Source organism: Muscardinus avellanarius (genome assembly GCF_963383645.1).
Source record: "Muscardinus avellanarius genome assembly, chromosome: 1".
NCBI classification, from domain to species: Eukaryota; Metazoa; Chordata; class Mammalia; order Rodentia; family Gliridae; genus Muscardinus; species Muscardinus avellanarius.
In genome coordinates this window covers 164,673,551-164,697,909 of record NC_137786.1, presented here as the reverse complement: position 1 = coordinate 164,697,909, position 24,359 = coordinate 164,673,551, and the positions used below count along the sequence as shown (strand labels likewise).

Genomic DNA, 24,359 nt, shown 5'->3' with positions numbered 1-24,359 from the left:
AGGGGCATTCTACCTCCAAGTTATACCCCCAAGGCCTATTTTTTATTCTTTATTTTGTAACTGGGTCTCTCTGAGTTGCAAAGGGCCTTGCTCAGTAGTAGCTGAGGCTGTCCGAGAATCACAATCCTCCTGTTTCAGCCTCCCAAATGCTGGGATTATAAGTGTGGGCCACCACGCCTGGCTCATAGTGGTCTTCTTAAAAAGAGAAATTTAGCCAGGTGTGGTGGCACATGTCTGTAGTCCCAACTATTTTAGAGACAGAGGTAGAAGGGTCAATTGTGGCTAGGAGTTAGAGCCAGCCTGGGCAACATAGAAAGACCCTATACCTGGCATGGTGGTGCATGCCTGTAATCCTAGTACCTGGTAGGCTGAGGCAGGAGGATCACAGATTCAAGGCCAGCCTCAGCAACTTAGTGAGGTCCTTTAGCAATTTAATGAGACCCTGTCTCAAAATTAAAAATAAAAAAAGCTGGGACTGCAGCTCAAAGGGAGGCAGAATTCCTCTGGGTTCAATCTCCAGTCTTCCTCCCAAAAGAGGGGGTGATGGTGGGGAGGAGACTTTTACACTGGGGGTCTGTCTGTGCTTATGACGTCGTTTTCAGTCTGTATCCTTTGTATTAGTCAGATTTGTCTCCACACTTGCCAGCCATGAACTGAATGCTGCCTCTGTGTTTCCACTTATGCTTAGAACATTGATGAAAACATTTGTGTTTTCTTCTAGATACTTTTGAGGTTTTATAATGTTTGAAATTTAGGTGTATGAATCATCTAAGAATAGGTTTTGTATATAGTGTGAGGTAGGGGACAGAGTTAATTTTTTATGACATAGATGTCGTAATTCTTCAGTGTCATTTATTTAAAAAATTATATACTGTTATTCTTTTTTTTTTTTTTTGATGGTACTGGGGATAGAATCCAGAGGCCTTCTACTTCCGGGCTATACTCCCAGACCTATTTTATATTTTATTTGGAAACAGGGCCTCTTAAGCCAGCTGAGGCTGGCTTCGAACCTCTGTAATCCTCCTGTCTTAGCCTCCCAAGCATGGGGATTATAAGCATACGCCACCAAGCCCAACTGTTTATTATTCTTTTTAATTTTAGCCATTTTAGTGGTGTGTAGTGGTATTTCATTATGCAATTCTGTGATGACTAATGATGGTGATATTTTATACATGTATTGGCTTTGTGAATAAACTGCATTTTAAAACAACATTAAACTTTTTATTTTGAGATAATTATAGATTCACATGCAGTTAAAAGAAATAATAGAGACTCCCATGTACCTTTTACCCAGTTTCATCCAGTGGTATCATCTTGCAAAATGATAGTATGATATTGCAAAAAATATTTCTATTATACAGTTAAGCACAAGAACATTTCTATCACTGCAAGAATCCTTAATTTTGCCCTTTTATGTAGCCATACTCATTTTCTTTCTATTTACTCATCTCCCCTTAATCTCTGGTAGCCACTAAGTTGTTCTTCATTTCTATAACTTTGTTATTTCAGGAATATTATAGAAGTGGAGCCTGGCACAGTGCTGCATGCCTGTAATCCCAGAGGCTTGTGAGAATGAGGCAAGAAGATGGCAAATTAGAGCCCATCCTGGGCAATTTAGTGAGACCCTATCTGAAATAATATAAAGGGCTGGAGGTGTAGATCAGTAACAAGCATGCATAAGGTTCTGGATTCAATCCCCAATACCAAAAAGAAAAAAGGAAAGAAAGAAAAGAGGCCAAAAAAACAAGAAAACCACCAAACTAGCCAAATAAGCAAACTAAGTAGAATCATATAGTATGAAGTCCTTTGTGATTAGCTTCTTTTCACTCAGTATAATTCTCTGGAAATTCATCATGGTCGTTTAATGGATCCTTAGTTTGTACCTTTTTATTATGGGTAGTATTTATTCCATTGCATGAATACATCTCTGTGTTAAACTTTTACCTGCTGAAGAACATTTGAAATTTTACAGGTTTTTTTTTTTTTTTTTTTTTTTGTGGTACTGGGGTTCCTGGAAACCCTTCTACCTCGGGCTATACTCCCAGACCTATTTTTTATACTTTTATTTGGACACAGGGTCTCTTAAGCCAGCAAGACTGGCTTCGAAACTGCGTGATCCTCCTGTCTTCGCCTCCCAGCGCAGGGATTACAGGCATGCACCACCACGCCTGGCTGAAATTTTAAGTTTTTGACTATCAGGAACAAAGATAACAATAAACATCTATCTGTAGATGGAAAATTTCATTTCTCAGAGATAAATACTTAGGACCGCTATTACTGATTATATATATGGTAGTTGCTTGTTTAGCTTTTCAAGAAAATGCCAAACTGCTTTCATAGTGGTTTTATTATTTCTATTTCACATCTCTACCAGCAGTGAATGAGCGATCAGTTTCTTTGAATTTCTGCCAGCATTTGTTGTTGTCACTATTTATTTTCTGATAGTTTTATAGTGATATCTCATTATAAGTTCAGTGGACATTTCACTAAAGGCTAATTGCTTATTTGATATCTGTATTTCCTCTTCTGTAAAATGTCTTTTCATTATCTATTTCCTATTTTCTAATTAGATAGTGTTTTTCATTGTTGAGTTTTAAGATTTCTTTATATTAGATACTAGTCTTTTATTAGCTATGTGATTTGTATTTTCTCCTGTTTGTAATTTGTCTTTTTTATCCTTCAAACATCTTTCACAAAGAAAAAGTTTTAATTTTGGTGAAATCCAATTTATTAAGTTTTCCTTTTATGAATTGTGCTTTTAGTATCAAGTCTGAAAACTCTTTGCCTAGCCTTATAGCTCTAAGATTTTCTCCAGTTGCTTTTCCTAAGTTTTGTAGTTTTTATCTTTTACATGCTTTTGTCTATGATCCATTTTGACTTAATTTTTGTATAAAGTGTGAGATTCAGGTTTAGGTTCTGGTTTTCTTTTCTTTTCTTTTTTTTTTTTAAATAGATGTCTATTTGTGCCAGCACTATGCTGAAAGGCTATGTTCCTCTTTGGAACTGCCTTTGTACTTTTGTAAAAAATGAGTTATATATATTTGGATAAATTGGGTTCTCTATGCTGTTCTATTCATCTGTTTGTCTCTCTGCAAATATGATACAGTCAGATACTATAGCTATATAATAATATCATGAAATCAAATTGTAATGGTGCTAGAACTGTTACAGGGACCCTGTTGGGCTCCTGAAACTTTTACAGTGAGATATAGCCATGGATTCTTGTTCTGAGCCCAAACTCTTGCTTAAGCTTAAATGATTTTATTATTACAAAGACGGAAAGATACAATAGAGTTAATAAAGCCCTATACCAGAGGTAGTATAGCGGGGTGACTTGAAAAGAAGTCACTGGAGGATTTTCGGACCCAGAATAGCTTTATATCTAGTCTTCTGACCAGACTAGATCCACTCTTTCTCCAGTGCAGGTCTTTTGATGTGGGGATTCCTTCCTGTAGACCTGCCCTGTCTCTGGCACAGACCCCAAGCCTTTTTTTACACCACAAAATGTGTGAATTGATTATCAATGTTTGGGATATTTTGAAGGCTTGTGGCACCCCCACTCCCCACATCCTTGGGGAAGTTTTCTTCTCTTAGAAATGTAAAAGACCCCGGGCTTCCTTTATTTTCTTGCAAATCACCCTTGGTGCCTAGAACTCTGCAGCCCTTTCCCAATACCAGCATATTAATACATTTTGAAGCCCTTTTTCAATACTGGCACATTAATACATTTTGAAGCCCTTTACTGGTATACATTAATACATTTTAAAACCTCTTTCTAATACTGGCACATTAATACATTTTGAAGCCCTTTTCCAATACTAGCACATTAATACATTTTGAAGCTCTTTTCCATTACTGGTACAGTAATAAATTTTTAAGCCCTTTTCCAATACTGGTACACAAATAGGCTGATTCCTTTAGCTGTATTCTTTTTAAAAATATTTTTAAAAGCTATTTCAATTCCTTTGCTTTTCTATATAAATTTTAAAATACTCTTGCCTATATCTATACAAATGTTTCTGGGATGCTGATAGGAATTGTGTTGGATCTGCTTATCACTTTGGGTGGGAGTATTGACATTTTTACCATGTTGAGTCTTCTGTGAACATGGCATGTACTACTGTTAACATTTTGAATGTCCTCTAAAGGCCTGTGGTTGCAGACTTGGTCCACAGTCCACGGCACTTTTGAGAGTTGAAGCATCTGTAGTAGATGGGGCGTAGTGGAAGGAGGTTAGGCTTTGAGGGTGTTCCTTTAAAGGAACCATTGGGACCCTAGCTCCTTCCTATCACTGCCATTTAGTTCATGGCTGTTGTGAGGTGAACAGTTTCATCTGCCACATGCTCCCACTCTGATGTACTGTCTTGTCACAGGCTCAAATGCAACAAAGCCAACTGACCATGGACTGAAACCTCTGAAACTGTGACCCAAAATACACTTTTCTTCCATATATGTTGTTTATTTCAGGTATTTTGTCACAGTAACAAAAAGCTGACTAACAATATGGCTCTCCATTTGTTCACATCTTTGGTTTCTTTTTATCAGCATTGCGTAGTTTTCAGTTTATAGATCCTGTAAACGTGTTATAGATTTGTTCCCAAGTATTCATTGTAATTTTTATGTCCATGTGTTCATTTTTCTCACATACAAATATAGTTGATCGTTATCTCTTTATCTCGTATCCTGATCTTGCTGAACTTCTTTATATTTTCATGTGGATAATCAGGTTATCTGAAAATGGAAATACTTTCATTTCTTCTTTTATAAGAATGGAAGATATTTTTTTTTCCCTGTTAACTATTTGAATATGAAACTGTCAGATTAGACTCTCAAATACTGGGATTAGAGGTGTGGGACACCATGCCTGGCCAAGGGGTAGTTTTTATTCATTATTGTTTTTCCTGTGTATGGCAGTTAGATTGAAATCAGAGATGAACAGTTTCAAGGGATTTAGGGGGTGGAGTAAGAATTTAAAAGAAGCCATTAGTTTTGCTGATCACTGACCTTAGGGGTAGTGTTATCTCTGGGAAGACAGGGAATGGGAATGAAGACTTTTATAGTCTTCCTGCCTCTTCTTCATTCCCTAATTGTGATTGTTTCTTTGAAAGTCTGTTTTCATCATGATGGAAAAGTTCTTTCCCATGACCTGTGAGGATTCTACAAGTTTTCCAAATCCAGCTCAGGTCCCTTTTTCCATAACCTTTCTGCCTACCCCTGCATTAAATTACTTTGCTAAACTTCCATGACACCCGGGTGTTATTTATATCCATATTTTAAGTATGCTATGATTTATTTTATATTCTTTTCCTATAGTGTTAATAATGGGATCAATAATTTAATATCATGTCTTGAGATTTATATATTGTTAGCTAAAGTATGTCAGTGCTTTTTAAATTTTGGTTTTAATTCAGAAATCTTCCTTTTAAATTCAAAGCTCATTGAAAAAGGCTTCCAATCTAAATAACTTTGTGGCCTTTTGTATTTGTAGCATTTTTTTTTTTTTTGCCTCACAGAAGTCATATTTGATAACTGAATGACATTTTAGTGGTAGGCTGATAAAATCTGTAACGTAGTTTGTTATAACAACCAACTTTTATTTGAATTACAATTTAGTTTTTCATTTAAAAGCAATTTTATGTTTTAGTTTAAAACTGTTTTTAAGGGATTTCAAATATTTATATCAGTGTATAGAACATACTCATCATACGCCTCATATTGTAATTTCTTGTTTTTTTTACCCTTAGTAAACTCAAGTGTCTTTTTTTTTGAAAATTATAACTTAAAGAGGAGCAGGTAAAATGCCATGGTTTTATTTTTATTTTTAAATGTGTACTTTTATTTGTAGTTTCCACATAGGAGCTATTTTAAGTGGGAACAGTTGGTTGGATTAAACATGAAAGCCTTTCTCTTTCCAGATTGCAGCAATTCTCCGGAAACGAAAATTAGATTATTATTTATACAAACTCCTCCCTGAGATCCTACAATCTGCTTCATTTCTGACTGCTAACGGGGCCTTGTATATTACTTTCTTTTGCATTTTAAGGTTGGTACTCATAATCACAAATAGACATTAATGCAAATTTCTTTGTTGAAATGGAAACAAACAGATGTTTACATGACTGTTGTTCAGGTCACTGCTTCTATTTTTTTTTAAAGTCTGTGAAGTGGGATTTATCACAAAGTTTATTAAACCGGGACCTGTGAGGTTTTTGGCCTCAAAATTTTATGTAAGTGTCAAATTATTGGTATGATTATATAGCAAAATATTTTCATATAGCTTACATTTTCTGAGGCTGGTGATAGTTCCAAAGTTTTTGAGCAAGATTTTTTAGTGTCTCAATTGCATACATCAGGAATTCAAAGTAACTGTCTATGGCACAGGTTAGGGCTGTATACAGTGAACAAACTTCTAAAGGAATGTAAAATGTACATTTTATATATAAAACAATTAGCTCTTGTTATATCCTACTGTTTGAACATTTGGTCCTGATTCAGTCTTGTAACATTACCTGTGCTGCTTACTTTACATGTTATAGATGCAGAAAAATCCAATCTTTTGAGTGCTGTGACAAACCTATTTACTAGGAACTTTTTGTGGGTTTTTTGCCACTGATTATTGAAAATAAACTAATTTTTTTAATATTGGTCAAGTTAAACTATTTTACTTCACATTATTCTCATATTTGTGTTGCTCAACACAAATATGTTTGTGTATATTTTACTACAATTAAGTGTTTAATTTAATATTTTAAATTTGGTACATTTTAACTGTAATTAAATATTTAATTTCCAAATGTCTCTTATAGACATCTTTTTTCAGACTTAATATTTATAAACTTGTAGATAATATAGAAAATAACTGGTAAATCTTTTATAGTGTTGAGCAAATTTATCTTTAAACTGACTTAAAAATCTCTGAGTAACTTTTTTCATATGAAGTATCTGGAAAATTTCAAAGACTTGTTAAAACTAAAAATAAGACTAAGATTTTTAAAAAATGTAATTTACTATTGCAGCATATTTCCTTATGTTCTATGAACCTGTTTGATTAAGTTATGGAAGCGCAAAATAATTATATAACATCATATTATCTTATTAAACTATAATTTTCTATAACTGATTCAGTGAGTCCATTTTAAATTTCTTTTAGATTTTACATGCAATAACTTGTTCTTTGTGGATTTTATACTAGAGGGAAAAGTACCGTCAATTTTCTCAGGCAGAAGTGTCCACAATAGTTTTTCTAATCCTTTTAGATCTGAGCTTCAACTAAAAAGACCATTCATCTGTGATTCTTGATTTTTACCTGCCTGTGTAATGTGTGCAAGCACGTGTGCACTTGCATGCGCACGTGCGCGCGCACACACACGCGCACACACACACACACACACACACACACACTCATTTGTTTTTATCATGCATCATTTAGCAGTTGATCAACTTTGTTCAGATAATTTTTTTTTGTGGTACTGGAGGTTGAACCCAGGGGTATTCTACTTCTGAGCTACACTCCCAGCTCTTTTCTGTTGTTTATTTTGAAACAAGGTCTCACCAACTTGTGCAGGCCATTGCTAAGTTATGAAACTAGCTACAAACCTGTGGTCCTCCTGTCTCAGCCTCCCAAGTACATGCATGTGCTACCATGCCTGGTTTAAAATTTTTGTATGCTGTTTCTCTTTTGAGGAAGAAATCCTTCTAACATCTTCTAATTTCTTTCATTTTTCACTTTAAAAATTCAAACAGCTAGCTGGGCGTGGTGGCGCATGCTTGTAATTCCAGCGCTTGGGAGGCTGAGACAGGAGGATGGCACAGGTTCGAAGCCAGCCTCAGCTACTTAATGAGGCTCTCAGCAACTTAGTGAGACCCTATTTCCAAATAAAGTATAAAATAGGTCTTGGAGTGTAGCCCAGAGGTAGAAAAGCTCCTGGGTTCCACCCTCAGTACCACACACACACACACAAAAAAAAAAAAAAAAAAAAAAAAAAAAAATTCAAGCAGGTAATGGTTATTTGTAGTATGCGAGGTACTATGCAGATTCTTATTTTCAAGTAACATTTTGGTAAATGAAAAATAGTATATACATAAAACTAAAAATATAAAATGCTTTAAGTAAGTACCAAGAATTGTAGAAACAAAAAAGGAAAAGCATTTATTAAATATCTATCATGTGTTAAAACTTGTAGTAACAATAAAAGTTGTCATTGTGATAACAACAACGAATTCCTTCTATGTGCCCTGCATGGTGCTGCAAAATATCTCATGTAGTCCTCATTATAGCTTATGAGAAATGTAGTAATATTACCCCTACATGGTAAATAAGGAAACTGGAAACCCAGAAGGTTTGCCTAGCCATTAATTTTGAATATAGGAAATGCTTGGATGAATATGATCAACAAAATAATTGGATGAAATTAGCTTACCAGACCAGCAAGCCCATTAATTTATTATTGATACAGCCTTGATGAAAGATGGGTAGGGACTTATTTAAGGCAGGGATATAGGTTGGAGAGGAATTTGAAAGATAAGTTCTATATGGAATAACTTAAAGGAATGATTTAATGTATGGGGAAAGAAACAGGAATTTGAGAATGACTAAGTATTAAACATAGCACATAGATAGTTGTTGATGCCATTAGGAAAGTAAAGAAGGGAGAACAAGTTTTTGGGGATGGGGGAAAATGACAAGTTTGGTTTGGAATCTATTGAATTTGAAGACTGTGGGACATTTAGAAAGAGGGTGGAAATAGAAGGAAAACTTCTGTTTGTGCTAATTGAAATGACCAAGTAGGAATTTCATACAAAAATTCTAAATTTTAATTTCAGGAAGATACTTGGAAAATTCTACTCATGGTCTCCTGGCTTTGGTGCCGCCTTACCAGCATCTTATGTGGCCATTCTAATTGAAAGAAAAAGCAGGTAAATTTCTACATATCTACATATTTGATGTAACTGATTACCTGTCCCTGACTCCAATTAGAGTTTTTATTTTTTGCTTCTCAGTTATTGTAATCCAGGGATGAGTAACATTTCTAGACATATATTTTTAGTTCTGCAAATATTTAAATAAAATTAATTTTATACATAGTAGCATAATTTCTAGTTATTAAGTCTTTACAATATAAGGATTAACTTTTAGAGCAATAATACTTATTAGCTTCTGTTTACTAAAAAGTTAGAATGTTCTTTATTATGGCCTAAAATATGGCTTATTCAGATTCTAATTGAGGATCTTTCTATAGCCACAATGCCACTATCACACCTAAGATAATTAATAATAGTTATCTATTATCATTTAGATCTATACTTTGCTTCAGGCTCATTGAATGACCTGTTATATCAATTATTATTTAAGGCATGTTGTCCTTATTTTGATTGTTATCAATTTGAATTTTTTTTTTTTTTTTTTTTGGTGATACTGGGGTTCCTGGAAACCCTTCTACTTCTGGGCTACACTCCCAGACCTATTTTTATACTTTGTTTTTGGAAACAGGGTCTCTTGAGCCAGCAAGGCTGACTTCGAACCTGCGTGATCCTCCTGCCTCCATCTCCCAAGCGCGGGGATTACAAGTGTGCGCCACCATGCCTGGCTAATTTGAAATTTTTATGTGAATTAATGGCTTCTACAGAATGCTACAAACCTATGTAAATCAAGCAATTGAAACTAAGCCTGTTATATAAAAGATTTGTCATCCCATGAATATTTCTATTGGTGAGAAATGTATTCACTTTTTTTTAGAGAATGAAATCAAGGTCATGTATTAAAACTTTACAGTTTATAAGGATGCTTATTGTAGTTGTTGACTCCCTCTTAAGAGTATGAATAGATCTTCTTGGTTAACTAATATTTACCTAAACCACCTTAAGCCATTCTTTTTTTTTTTTCTGTATTGGGGATGGAACATAGGGGAATTGTACCTCTGAACTACACCCCAAGCCTTATTTTTTTAGTCTTTTTATTTTTGAAACAGGATCTCACTGAGTTGCGAAGGGCCTCGCTAAGTAGCTGAGGCTGTCCGCAAACCCGGATCCTCAGGTCTCCGCCCCCTAATGCTGGGATTACAAGCGTGTTCCACCACACTCGGCTTCTGAAGCCATTCTTTATGCATTTTGTAAATGTAATATTATGTAAATTTTTGTGGTTCTTTGTTTGACTCCATGACACATTTGGATTATTAGGATTACTTAACTCACAAAACTTGTAGATGTTATAGCCTCTGCAAAATCAAGTCAGTAATGTCAGGAATGTAGTTTATTGCACCTGAGAGGATAGTCCAGTGTCGCAGCTAAGGTGTGGATTCTGGAACTGCACTATATGACTTAGGAGCCTAGTTTTGTCACTTACTGAATCACCTCTGTGGCTTATTCCTTACATTAAAAATGAAAACAGTGATAATCCATTGGTTAGGTTTTTCAAATAATTGAGTCAATACATATAAAAATCCTTAGAGCAGTGCCTGGTACATGGTACATGTTATATGCATGCTGAGTATTACTATTTTTCTTGCTCATAAATAGTGAAAGATGACTGTAACTTTTTGATTAATTTTAAAATGTGAATATTGGTTTGGAAAATATATGTTCAAAGTATACATTACTTATATAGAGAACTTCAAAGATTCTTTAAACCAAGTATATATATTTTTAAGCACTTAAGTAAATTTTTTTTGTTATATGCTTACTTTCCCCAGAAAGTGTTGAAATGAACACTTTGTACCTAACTAACCAACAGTTGTCAACATTTTGCAATTTTTATTTTATTCATGTGTGTGTGAGTATGGGATGTATGTATGGTTTAATGTGTATACCATGGGTAACCATGTAGATACCATGACAATTTATTCCTAAATCCTTAGGCATGTACTTTCTAAAGTAAGGATAGTCTCCTACGTAATTACAACACTTATTATACAAAAGAAAGTTGGCAGAACCAGAATGTAGTTAAAGTTTATGTATATGTTTTTTATTTTCTTTCTGTTTAGGATAGACTCTACCTTTTTCCCCACAGCACTGACTTAGTGGAATGACTACATCAGTTGTCTTATATGGAACATGTTTGTGGTTTCATCTGAATTATTTTCTCATGTTTGATTGGTTCATGTCTTAGCTTTCTCACTGCTATAATCCCAAACCTGGCCACATAGTTTAGAGGAAGGAAGATTTATTTGCTCATGGTTTCCTTGGAAATTCTGGGTTGAGTCCATATGAGGTTGGGGGTCTATGGATTTCGGCATGGCGACTGGAAGGAGACAGAGGGAGAGCACATGGGGTTCTGTTCCTCTCATCATGGAGGCCAGAGCAAGAGAGCAGCTCCAGCAAAGGGAGGAGGAATCATGTAAAATCCCCAGAGCCACACCCCTGGAACCTACCTCTCCAGCCACACCCTCCCAGCTGGGCCACCACTCAGATAAATCATTACATGTCAACTGGGAGCTTGTTGACAAATCATGACATGTCACTATATCTAACCATGATAATTAATTTATGTAGTTTATTTCTATAAATGTGAAGCTTGGTCTAAAGGTTCAGTTAGATTCTAAACATTCTTGGTAAGAATAAACTTTGTAGATGATGCTGAGGTCATCAAGAGATCCAGTCCTTGATGATTCTGAGTTTGAATATGTGATGAAAGTTGTGATCATCAGATCTTTCCAATAAATTGATTATTTAGTATGAATTAGATTAGTGGATTTTCTGGAATCTACTTCATTTGATTACAACATCAATATTTGTGATATTAGCTACTTTGTGTGTGTGTTATTTATCATGTTTGGCTATCAGTGTCATCTTCATGTAAAAAATATGTCCTTTTCTTCCTTTTCCCTTGTGAAATAGTTTAAGTAGCAGTGAATTTCCTGGCCTTTGAATTTTTTTTTTTATCTGTGAAATCTAGCATGATGCTTCTTTGGGTGGTTGTTCTTAGAAAAAGCCAATTTTAGTTAGTTTCCCCTGTGGAAATTGTACTGTTTAAGCTTTCAATCTCTCACACACACACACACACACACTAGTAACTTTTTTTTAAAACCAGAAAGTTAGCTTTTAAAAAGTATCCATTTTCCAGAAATTAACCAGTTTAAAAGGTTTTTAAGCTGGGTGTGGTGGCACACACTTGTAATCCCACTACCTTGGAGGCTGAGACAGGAGGATCACAGATTGGTGGCCAGCCTCAGCTACTCAGGCTCTTCACAACTTAGTGACACCTGTTTCAAAATAAAGAATGGAAAATAGGGCTGAGGTTTTAGCTCAGAGGTAGAATGTCCCTGGGTTCAATCCCCAGTACTGAAAAAAAAAGGTTTTTATATTTTTCTTGGGAGTCAAATGACTTGATATAATTATCTATTTTCTATGGTTATTTCTTACCTTGTCATTTTGTATAATTGCGTGTGCTTTTCCTGTTTTTTTATTAAGTTAGCAATTTTGTTGATATTCATTTTCCAACTATTTATCATATTCACTGATTCTAATCCCTACCCCACCATCTAGGGATTACACCTATGTCTTTTTGCATGCAGGCAAATACCTACTGCTGAGCTAGGTCCCTGACCGTGTGTGTGTGTGTGTGTGTGTGTGTGTGTGCGCGCATGCATATGTATTCTGATTTAATTATTTTTTTTCTTCTTTTTACTTTCTTTTGGCTGGTTTACTTTCTTTTTTATAACTTTAGTTTGAGATTTAATTCTTTATATTTAGGTTCTATTGTTATTAATATTTAAAGCTACTAATTATCTTCTGATAATTGCTTTAATTGATCCCATAGATTCTGACATGTATTATGTTCATTATCATTTTCTAAAAATTATGCAGTTTTACTTTGTATTTCTGTTTTGATACAAGAATTATTTTGTATTAAGTGTAAAAGATGAAAGGGCATCTCTGATATAATTTTTAATTTTAATGCATACTTACCTGAGAATGTTGTTTGTAGTATTTTCTCTGTATGGAACTTAATAATACTTATTTGCAGTTTAATTTATGCTCAGTTTTTGTGAATTTTATGACTGCTTAAAAAAAGTTCATTCTCTTTTTTGGGGGTTCAAAGGCTAATAGCCATAAGATCTATGCTATTATGTTTTTTGGGTTGTGTCTTGATTTTGAAATACAATCTTAACATTAAAAGTGTTTTTCACATAATGCCTTTTAGCATAACTTCCTTATTTTTTTAGATACAAGGATTACCACTCTTTCCTTTTGCTTGCATTTATTTAGTATATCTTTTTCCTTTCTGAAACCATATATTTCATGTGTCTTTCTTATATATGTCATAATCTTATGTTTTATTTGGGAACCAATCTGAAAGAATTTTTATTTAAATGTGTTAGTTAAGTCCTTGTACATTTATTGATACAATTAATATCATTCACTGATATCACTAATATGTTTTGGTTTAGTTCTGCTACATTTCTAATGCCATCTTTACTGTGACACTATATGATCTCTTTTTGATCTTGAAATGATTATATACTTATAAATGCACAAATTGCAAAAGTAATATAATAGTACTTGAACTCTTTACTCAGCTTCTTCTTGATGATGATGTCTTACATAACTGTAGTATAATATGAAACAAGGAGGTTGATGTTAATGTCACCTATCCTAGAGACTTTACTAAGTTTCCCCAAATTTTTACATGCAGTCTTATAATTTACATATATATATAGTTTTGTGCAGTTGTCCTCATGTAGATTGAACTACCACCACTGTTTATATATAAAATTGTTTCATCACAGCAAAGAATCTCCCTTGTTCTATTTCTTTATAGTTGCACCCCTTCGGGTCTTTCAGTGCTAATGGGTTTCCTCTTTCTGTTTTATGTAATATTGAGGGGGGTGGTTTAGAAAGTTATATAAGTGGAATCATGGAATGTACAACCTTTTATAAACACATTTTCATTTTCTCTTAAAAAACAAACAAACAAAAAAACCCAGCAAAACTAAGTAAAGCCAGGCCTAAGGGTGCAAGCCTGTAATCCTATTACTTGGGAAGGTGACACAGGAAAATTCCAGATTTGAAGCCAGCTTCAGCTACTTCATAGCAACTTAGTGAGACCCTGTTTCAAAAAAAAAAAAGGAATAGGGCTGGGATGTAGCTCAGGTAGAATTTCCCAGGGTTGAATCCTCAGCACCATACACATACCCCCCCAAAATAAACAAAAGAGCCCTCAAAACAAAACTAAACATCATGCCTTAGATATCTGTCCAAGTGGCTGCCTTTTTTTTTGCTGAATAGTATTCCATTATATGAATATACCAATGTTTGTTTAAACAGTTACCCTTCTAAGGAAATGTTTCTTGATTCCATTTTTTACATTGTATACATGAACATTGTATGTCTATTTTTTTAGGTTTTCTAATTTTTAGATTTTTAAAATCTTTAATTTTTAATTTCTAATTAATTTGCAGAATACATTTTATTTATGTTTTGTTATATTTATACTTATTTTTCTTTTGAAGGAAGATTTACAAATGGTATTTTTTATAACTTCATTGAGTCATATATTCATATTTTGTGCAACTCACTGTTTTTTTTGTTTTTTTTTTCTTTTGCAGCACTGGGGATTGAACGCTGGGTCCCACACATGCTAAGCAAGCATTCTGTTACTGAACCAAAACCTCAGCTCATAATTCACCCTTTTTAAAAATATACAATTCATTGTTCTTTTTTTTTTTTAATATATTCTCCCCACGCCCATCAGGGCCTTGTACAGGCTAGATTTTCTTCACTACTGGGCTATATCCCAAGCCCTAAACACACTTATTGTTAGTAGAAGTTTTGGGTACATTCCTTGAGATCCCCTACATAGACAGTTATGCTAACTATACACGGGAAAGTATTATTTCTTCTTCTGTAGTCTGTATGCCTTTATTTCTTTTTGTTGCCTTGCTGTGGGTACATCCTTGCCTTGTTCTTGGTCTCAGGGGAAGATAGGTCTTTCACCATTATTTATGATGTTAGCCTGAGGTTGCTTTTATAGGTGTTCTTCATCAGGTTCAGAAATTTTGTATTTATTCCTTTTGTTTGGTGTTGGGGATGAAACCCAGGGGCATTCTACCTCCAAGGAATACCTCCAGCCATATTTTTTTTTATTATTTATTTTGAAACAGGGTCTCACTGAGTTGCAAAGGGCCTCACTAAGTAGCTGAGGCTGGATGTAAACCGTGATCCTCCTGTCTCAGCCACATGCTGGGATTACAAGCATGCACCACCATGCCCAGCTTGTATTTATTCTTAATTTGCTGAGAATCTTTATCTTGAATAGGTATATCATTTTGATAAATGTCTTTTCTGCATCAATTGATATGGTCTTATAATTTTCTTTCTTTTGCTTTTTTGTAGTACTTTAGTAATATCTGTGAGGTCAAGTTTGTTGGTAATGTTATCAACAGCTGGGTTTCTGAACCTTTGCACTCTTGATACTTTTTAGTACAGATAGTTCTTTATTGGGGAGGTTATCTTGTGTATTTATCATGTATGCCACTGACAGTTACAGCAAGTTGAGACAACTGAAAATATCTCTAGTCATTGCCAAATGGCCCTATGGGACAAAATCATTTTTTGTTGAGAACTACTAGTATGTAACTTTACTAGTTTTTTATCCAGATTTTTCATTTGCTAAGAGTTTTGCATAAGATCTCCAGTTATCATTCTGGAATTATTTTCATCTCTTTAAAATTTCTGTGATGCTTTTATTTGTAAATTCATATTTATGATTGTCATTTCTTCATGATGAATTGAACCTTTTATCAATAGAAAATGTCTCTCTACTTAGTACTCTTTGTTTTGAATTTTATTTTGATATTAATATAGCTACTCCAACCTTCTTGTGTTTACTTTTTTATAATCTATATTTTAATTTCTGATTAATTTCAAGCATATATGTCTTTAATGTATCTATTTTTGAAAATAGCATATAATTGAGTCTTGTTTTTTACATTCTACTAGTTTTTGCCTTTTATTTTTACTTTATTTTTATTTTTATGTGGATCATATTGAAAATGGCATATTTAGACTGTGTTTGGTACTCTCTTCCTTCTCCCTTCTCTCCTTTTCCCCCTCCCAACAATGAGTGTCTAGGTTAACCATTCTACATTCACACTTTTGCAAATATTCAGATGTAGCTCCTCCATTAATCAACCTCAGCCTTCTTCCTCTCCTACCGTTCCATTCTAGCTTTGCTGAGTTTTTCCCTCCATTACCTGGAGTCCATCTGGTATTCCTAATAGTCCCTAGTTTGGGCATATTAGAGAAAACATATGTCCCTTCTCTTTCTTTGCTCTACTGATCTCACTTAACATAATGTTCTCCAGGTCTTTCCATCTTCTTGTGAATGACGTGATTTTGTTCTTCTTCATAGCTGAGTAGAATTTCATTGTGTGTATTTCCCATAATTTTTCAATCTATTCATCTGTTGATGGAGACCTAGGTTGGTTCCATATTTTGGCTATTACGAGTTGTGTGGCTATGAACATGGGTATGCATATGTTACTGTAGTTCTCTGATTTCATCCCCTTTGGAAAGATATCCAGGAGTTGTATAGCCAGATCATATGGTGGATCCGTTCCCAGTTTTCTAAGGAATCTCCACACTGATTTCCATAGAGGCTGAACTAGTTTGCACTCCCACCTACACTGTAAAAGAGTTCCTCTTTCCCAACATTATTGTCAACATTTGTTGTTATTTGATTTCTTAATGCTTGACACTCTGATTGGGATTAGATGGAATCTCAATGTAGCTTTGATTTGCATCTCCCTGATGACTAATGATGTTGAACATCTTTTCATATATCTATTGGCCATTTGTATTTCTTCTTTTGTGAAGTGTCTATTCAGTTCATTTGCTCATTTCTTGATTGGGTTATTTGTTTTGCTAGGGACAGTGTGAGAGAAAAACAAAGCAAAACAAACAAACAAAAACCAAATAAAGGAAAAAAAACCCAACAAGAGCCCTACTAATTTATGTATATAGGGCCGGGCCTGTATAATATTTGTATGTCTGTTCACTGTGGTAGATTCTGGAGTATATTCCAATGTCTCTTATTTGCTCCATAACCTGTTCTCAGCTTTTGAACCCATTCTCTGAGTGTTTGTGCTCCTATCTCGCCTGATAGCTTTGTGTTTAGGTGTCGGGGTGTTGGGTGTCATTGTTAATGAGTTCCGTGTAAGTCCTGGGTTCTGTGTTTTTCCACCCTGTGCTCCGTGTGCCTTCAGGCCTCTGTGCTCTTTGCTATAGGCTCAGGCCTTCTGCTCTGCACCTGTGCTTTCCTACTCACATGGGCGGGGCGTCCAGTGGGTGTCCAGTATAGTCTTGGAGCAATTCCCTGTGACTTTATGCAGGTACTGTACCTTGAGCATCTTTCCTGTGTTTCTGGAGGTTCTAACTGGACTAGCCCACCAGGTCCTGTGGCTACTCTGGGCGGTCTTCTGCCAAGTACTGAGTAACAAGTAATGCAAGTGGTTACATGGTCCTGCTGTGGGGTCTCTGGAAGGCTCGCTGTGCCCCTGTGGGTGCCTCCTCTTGTGAGCATATGGGCTTTGGATCTTTTTCTGTGTCCTTGAAGCATAGTGCCAGTTGCTTAAAATGTTGGAGCTCTGTGGCCACTTTCAAGTTCTTGGATTATTTTTCTGGATTCCTGGGGCTGCCACTCCAGTGTCAGCCAGAGCCGGGACTTGTGTTTGGAATGGCAGCCTGTGATAGCTCTGGCAGCCAGGGCAGTGTCCACATTAGTCAGTCACTCGCTCAGGCTTTTTGCAGTGGATCTCACAGTTCAGAGTACTAGATTTCTTTTGCTGTGGTTCTTGTTTCTGTTTTGGTTTGTGAGCTTTATTTATTTTGTTTTTCAAGATGCTGCCTTCTCAGTAGTTGAACTTCGTTTTAGCTACTGAGATGTGCTGTGTCCTGTAGTTACCATTTTGAATATCCCTACTTTTTGCCTTTTAATTAGATTATTTAGTCTATTAATATTTGATAGGACTAAGTTATATCTGGCATTATTTGTTTTCTGTTTTTCCTTCTTGCCTTTGTACTGTTTGAAATTTTAAAAACATTTTACTTCATATTCTTTATATTTTCTTTTTTTATTGCTTGCCATATGGATTACAACATATAACTTTAACTTTGCATCTTCTTAATGTTATTATTATATCAAACACAAAATGTAGAAATATGTCTGGGTCCATCTTAGAGGCTATTTACCCCAGAATTTTAAAAAATAGTTGCTTTTTTTCTTTCATCATACAATGAATAATGTTGCTTTTCTGTTTTCACTGAATTAATTTTATTAGTATAAATACAGTAACTCCAAGATAAAAGTATATAACTGATATTTAAAGCAGTAACTTCTTAGGGTATAAGGAAAGGTTTCCTTGAAGGGTGATGATAATATGGATTTGGGTTGCTAGTTTATTTCCTGTTTTTTTTTTTTTTATTACAAAAAGTAATAGGGCTTGAACCCAGGGCCATTTTTATCTCTGAGCTATACACCCAGCCCTATTTTATTTTTTTGAAACAAAGTCTCAGTAAGTTGCTAAGCTCCTTGCTGAGTTGTTGAGGCTGGCCTTGAACCTGCAATCTTCATGTCTTTGCCTCCCACGTCCTAGGATTATAGACCTGTGCCAACAAGCCTGGCCTTATATTCACTTTTGATAACTGATTTTTTAGAAAGTATTCTGATTTTATTTTTCTGTTAGTGGTCTTCTGCATTAGTATTTGATTTTTAGACACTGGTTGTTAACAGAGAATTTCTAGTGTTATAGATTATGAGCTAATTTGAATATTAATTAGCTTTAGTTAGCTAAGTTGAAGTGTTTTTATTGTTTTGAAGACAATAAAAATTTGTCTAATTTTGCCAGGCGTGTGGTGGTGCACACTTGTAATCCCCACGCTTGGTAGACAGAGACAGGAGGATTGTGCAGGTTTGAAGCCAGCCTTGATGGCTTAAGAGACCCTGTTTCCAAATTAAAAAGAAATATAAAAATAGGTTTGGGAGTGTAGCCTGGAGGTAGAAGGGCTTCCAGGATCCCCCAGTACCACCCCCCCCAACAAATATTGTCTAATTTTATCTTTATAACTGTTATAATATTTACTGAAGAAAAGTTGATCTTTCCCTTGATTTGCTTATTATATAATTTCATTCTTTGTTGCTAGTTAGGTGCTGTAGTTAATGATGTTTGGAAATAGTGCTGTAGTTCTTTTTTTTTTAGAGTTGTATATGCCTATGTATATCATCTACAACTGCTTAGTTCTGGTAAAAAACTGTTTTAGTTTTTAGTGTTCAATGTTAGTGAAATTTGTAAGGTTTTATATATTTTTTGGAGTTAAACTTTAGCACAGTGAAAAAATCTGCTTTATCTCTTTATGAGTTGCTTTATAGTTTATTTTGTTTTAAACAAATCTTTTTTGTGCTTATTTGGAATTTTGTAAGAGTAATATAATGGGCTAATTTGCTCTAAAAAGTAGACTTTACCTAACCACAATTTATATTAAGATTTTATTAAATGTCAAGATTGCCTAATTGAATTTAGGTACTTTACAAAAGTTGAAGTCATGTATATTTTAAAATTATTACATCTAGTGCCAAAAGTGAAGCATAGTAGTTTTATAGTTTTTGTTATAAAAAAGAATGTATAATTATGCCTTTAACTCATAGAAAAAAATCAATGATATGCTGGTGGAGGTAGCCAATATGTAGCTGGAAATGTGAGTGTAGATTCAGAGAAAAGATATAATTAAGTAAAATTGGAAGATGGGCATTGTAGCTATGGGATACTGGACTAAGAAAGCCCAGAGTAAGAGGAGACCTGTGGATGGAAAACAGTTATTTAAGGCGCTTACTGAACTCTTTTCAGTACAGTTATTTTTCTTTCTATAAATATCAGTAATGAAAGAATGAAAGAAACCTTGTGGAGGACTAATAGTTTATTTTCCCCCAAAATAGTAAATATTGGTAGTCCTTATTTTTAAACCTTTAAGGCTTTATTTAATTAGTAAAATTTTACCTTGATAATATTTAGAGTAACATTATTCAAATATACAAATATTCAATTGTATAATCACTTTTCAAGAACTGTTTAATGAGGTGAGAGCATAAATCTAGATATCTACCTACCTACCTATTTGGATTTACATATCGATACTCTGATGTAAATCTGTCTTGATTTGTAAATATGACTTCATCGCATTCACTCATCTGTTCCTCCCTCCTTCTACACCACTTCCCTCCCTTGTTTTCCTGAGTTAAGTGTGCTTTGTTAGCTAGTTCCTGATACCTAGTAAGAGGGAGGCTTACTTAAATCTTAATCGCATCATTGTGGGGTTCTTAGAAACCTTTGAAGTTGTTTCCAGGGTTGCTTTAAAAATTTGTGCCACAAAGAACTGTGATCATAGTAACTCAGCAGGAAGCATTGGTAACATGGAGTTTATCCCTAGGAGGGCTGTTAAGAACTAGTTTTCTTTTTCTTTTTCTGGGAAGTGCTTTGTTTCTGGTTTAGAAAGAAGTTGTTCTGATGGATTTTGTTTTGTAGAATTGCTATGGAATTTGCTTTGATATTTAGTATTAGTTTAAATAAATTAAAAACTGTAGTATGCTCAAACATGAACATGGACTAAAATATAAAAAATTGCATTTTTATTTCAAGCACACTTGTGGGTTGAGTTATTTAATTTTATTATAGTAGGTATGAAATGCCTAAGTAGATAAGACCAAAATAAAGTATATAATGTGTGAATAAAAGGATATATGAATTTGGTTTATATATCCTTGACATCTTCAATTTTCAGTTGCAAAAATTTGTAATCTTTTGTAAAGTTTACTGCATTATGTACTACATGTAATAGAATATGATCATAGATTCTTGCTTTTGAATGGAAATTTATCTTGTTTATTTCTATACCTTAAGGAATTATTTTATATTCATCTAAGACATACGGACAGGTGAAAATCTGTTATATCTTAAATGATTTCCTGAGATGAATAAAATGCATTTCTTACTACAATTATAGCTTTTAGGAACTTTTACCTTGTTTTTGTTTTATCTCTAATTTCTCCTAATTTGGAGAACATTGTGTTCATATATATATATATATATATATATATATATATATATGACATAGATATTTAGAATCTATAAGTTACATGTTCCTATTATATTTCCCAGTGATCTCAGTTATGAAATAGACTATATAGTGTTATTAAAACTTTGAGAAGGTTAGCTAAACAATATATAAGACCAAAGTTTCAATAAAAGCATTAATGTTTATTGATTTCAAAGTGAAAATGATATTAGAAGATAATAATGCTTAGAATTTGAGCATTATATAGGGCATGTTAAGCTACTATTATACAAAATTTAATTATTTAAATGTTTCTCTATAGGAATGCTGATGTATGACTCCAGTAATGATTCTTAATCTTTTTTAAGATAACACCTCTGGATATGAATACTCAGTTTTTATATGCAAGTTTAAGAGATTCGTGGGGGGGAGGGAGAGAGTGTTAGAGAAAAAATATGAACTTAAAGAAATATGAGGCAGTTTATTTGTCGAGCTATACTCACCCTCTGATCTAGAGAGTCTTACTAGAATGGGAATGTATGTGTATCAGAATAGCCTTGAAGTTTTGAAAGCTATTACTGTCCTTGGCTCCAGCCCTCCCTTCTTCCATGTTATGATATCCTCTGTTCTAAGTGGTTCCTCTTTATCTCTGTTGTCTTCAGATTTAGGCCAGATATAGTTAAGTGTTAAATGATACAGTGGCATTTAATTAAGTTCTCAGATTCTTGTGATTCTTACATAATTGTAGAAATAATAAAAATAAATCCCTCTTCTTGTATTACACATCTACAAAGTTAACATTGATACTGGAAGGAACACACTGCACCAAGGAAAACCTACCAAAAGGTGTATAGCTCTATAGTTCAACCTATCTTGCTCTTCATAGATATTGTCCTAATTCTTGAGGATATTAGCTGTTAGGTGGGAAAAGGCTGGGAAAGAAGTGATTTAAGGAAGGATAAAAGAAGTGATTTAAGGAAGGAAATTTGAGACCAGCATAGGACATAAGTTATGAAAATGCATTGTTTGCTTTTTTATAGTTGGTAAGAATATGACAAGGCTTTATTCATCCTCAAAGCACAGAAGCCTGTTAGAATCACACCCAACATAGTGATTGAGGGAAGAAGTGGGGGATGAAGTCTTAAGAGTATAGTATTTGAAATAATGCTACTTATGTACACAAAACTACCACTCTCAATCTCAAAGACATGTACAGGGGAAGGGGGGAAGCTTGGAAGTGCAGGATTTGGAGGGAAGTGTTCCAAGAGTTTTGTGTATGTGTGTTTCTATCATTTTATACTGTAATATGATACATCAAATAAAAATAATTAAAAATCCATCTAGAGCAAAACAAAAGTCAATGAATTGTAGACTTTAAAGTAACTTGGTAGTATAAAGATTTTCTGCTAGAGAAACAGGTCTTGCATAGACTCTAAAACTGATTACTGATTCCATTTTGTCTTTGTTACTTTTACATTTTTAAGGAATTCACTTAACTTCTTTAATAGTGTAACTTCTTAGACTACAATAGAATAGTTTTACATTTCATAAAACTATTAAGAGGATGAAACCTGATTTCATAATACTTATACCTTCCATGCAAGTATAAGGTAATCTGATCACTGCATGTTAGTAAGTTAGTATCATTAATTGGTTCTTCCTCCTTATTGTGGCTGTTTTTGGGGTTATAGGTCTAAAATACATATCTGTACTCTTTTTTTGTAAGGCTAGATTCTTAGAAATACTTTGATGGGTATGTGTTTAGTAATTCCATAGTCATTCGTTTAGTGCTTCTTAGATGCCAAGCACTATTGTAGCCTTGTGGAAACATACAGGAAGAGAAGATAATCTTTGCCTTATAGTTAAAATTTTACTGTCAGATAGATGAAAGATAGTGATGAAACTGTAGCTACATTATGCTTAATATTATAGAATAAGGTTAGTAGAACAAACGTTTTTATGAATAGTATCATATTTTAGTTTATAATGAAATGTATTAGCAGGCAATACCATGGAAAGTACAGAAATACTTTTATTTTGGAGTTTATAATTAAAGAATATAATTTTTTCTTGCTTTGTAACCACTTTTCTTACAAAATAGATATTACTTGAGAGGAATTTAACTTTTATGTGTGTATCTCTTAGATATTAACTTTTTCATTTTTTTCTTTATATTTATTTGCAGTAAATAATATAGGAAATCTTTAAATTAGAATTTGGTAGGAACTGGAAAAATTGGTCAGGATTAGTAAGAATTTAAATCCATATGTAGAAATCATAGAAAAAAAGACATAAAAGAGACCTTACAGATCATCTCACCACTGATTTTTAAATTCTTTTTTGGGAGAAGCAGTGAAATTCTGGTTTTGTTGTTATTGTTGGGGTATATCTGGACCTGTTGAGGAGGGAGACTCCTTGTAGAGTATGACATAGTGGGTCTTTTATCCATTTATCCTTTCACTGAAAGTAGATTCAGTATTATATTTTACATATTGGTGATTAATCTAAATTATTTTCTTTTTTGTTTTTGTTTTTGTTTTGGTGGTACTGGGGTTCCTGGAAGCCCTTCTACCTCTGGGCTACACTCCCAGACCTATTTTTTATTTTTATTTTTATTTGGAAACAGGGTCTCTTATGGCTTCGAACCTGCGTGATCCTCCTGTCTCCACCTCCCAAGCGTGGGGATTACAAGCATGTGCCACCACGCCCAGCGTAAATTATTTTCTTATTGTTTTTCATTTTATTATAAAATGATAGAGTATCAGAGAATGAAAATGAACTAGAACCCTGATTTCCTAATCTCACTTCAGCACTGTTCAGTTAATTCACGCTGCCTCCATGTGGCTTTGCGGATAGCAAACTGTTTTAAATAATGAACAATCAAGACCGTAAATGCATCTTACATCAAGAAGATTTCATTGGCAATATGCAGACCTTGCATGATATTTACATGAATGTAATTTAATATAGGCACTTGTTTTATGTATAAGGTATTTTTTACTTTAAGTTCTGAAAGTATTCAACATTTAAACCCAAATAAGGTTTTGTAATTTTCAGTTTATTTTTTTAACTCTGACCTTAAAGCTGTTAAAATATATTAAAGACTTTTCTTTTAGAGAATAGGGTGTGCTTCATTCATTTCTCATTTGTAGAAAAGGTTAAATATGATTGAGTAGAAAATAGTTCTTGCATTTTTACCTGAATTCTCATTAAATATATTTGATAAATATGTATTTTTCTGTAAAATGAGGCTTATGAGAACTTTTATTTGTCCTTTGTCATTACAAAGTTTTATTAGTTCCTTACTTCTCTTAGCA

At 34.0% G+C, this 24,359-nt stretch overlaps 1 protein-coding gene across 3 annotated transcripts in view; it reads left to right on the top strand.

Moving 5' to 3' along the window:
• TMEM135 (transmembrane protein 135) overlaps window positions 1–24,359 on the top strand; it is a gene marked incomplete at both ends in the record, with an annotated part of 215,398 nt that overhangs the window by 12,399 nt on the left and 178,640 nt on the right. For 2 of the 3 annotated variants that reach the window (XM_080714267.1, XM_080714265.1), the window contains 2 exons: window positions 5,916–6,043; window positions 8,824–8,916. In XM_080714267.1, coding sequence (XP_080570393.1) covers window positions 5,916–6,043; window positions 8,824–8,916 — 221 coding nt within the window. Of the gene's footprint in view, window positions 1–5,915; window positions 6,048–8,823; window positions 8,917–24,359 lie in introns of all 3 variants that reach the window. The other variant, XM_080714266.1, reaches the window with a different exon arrangement.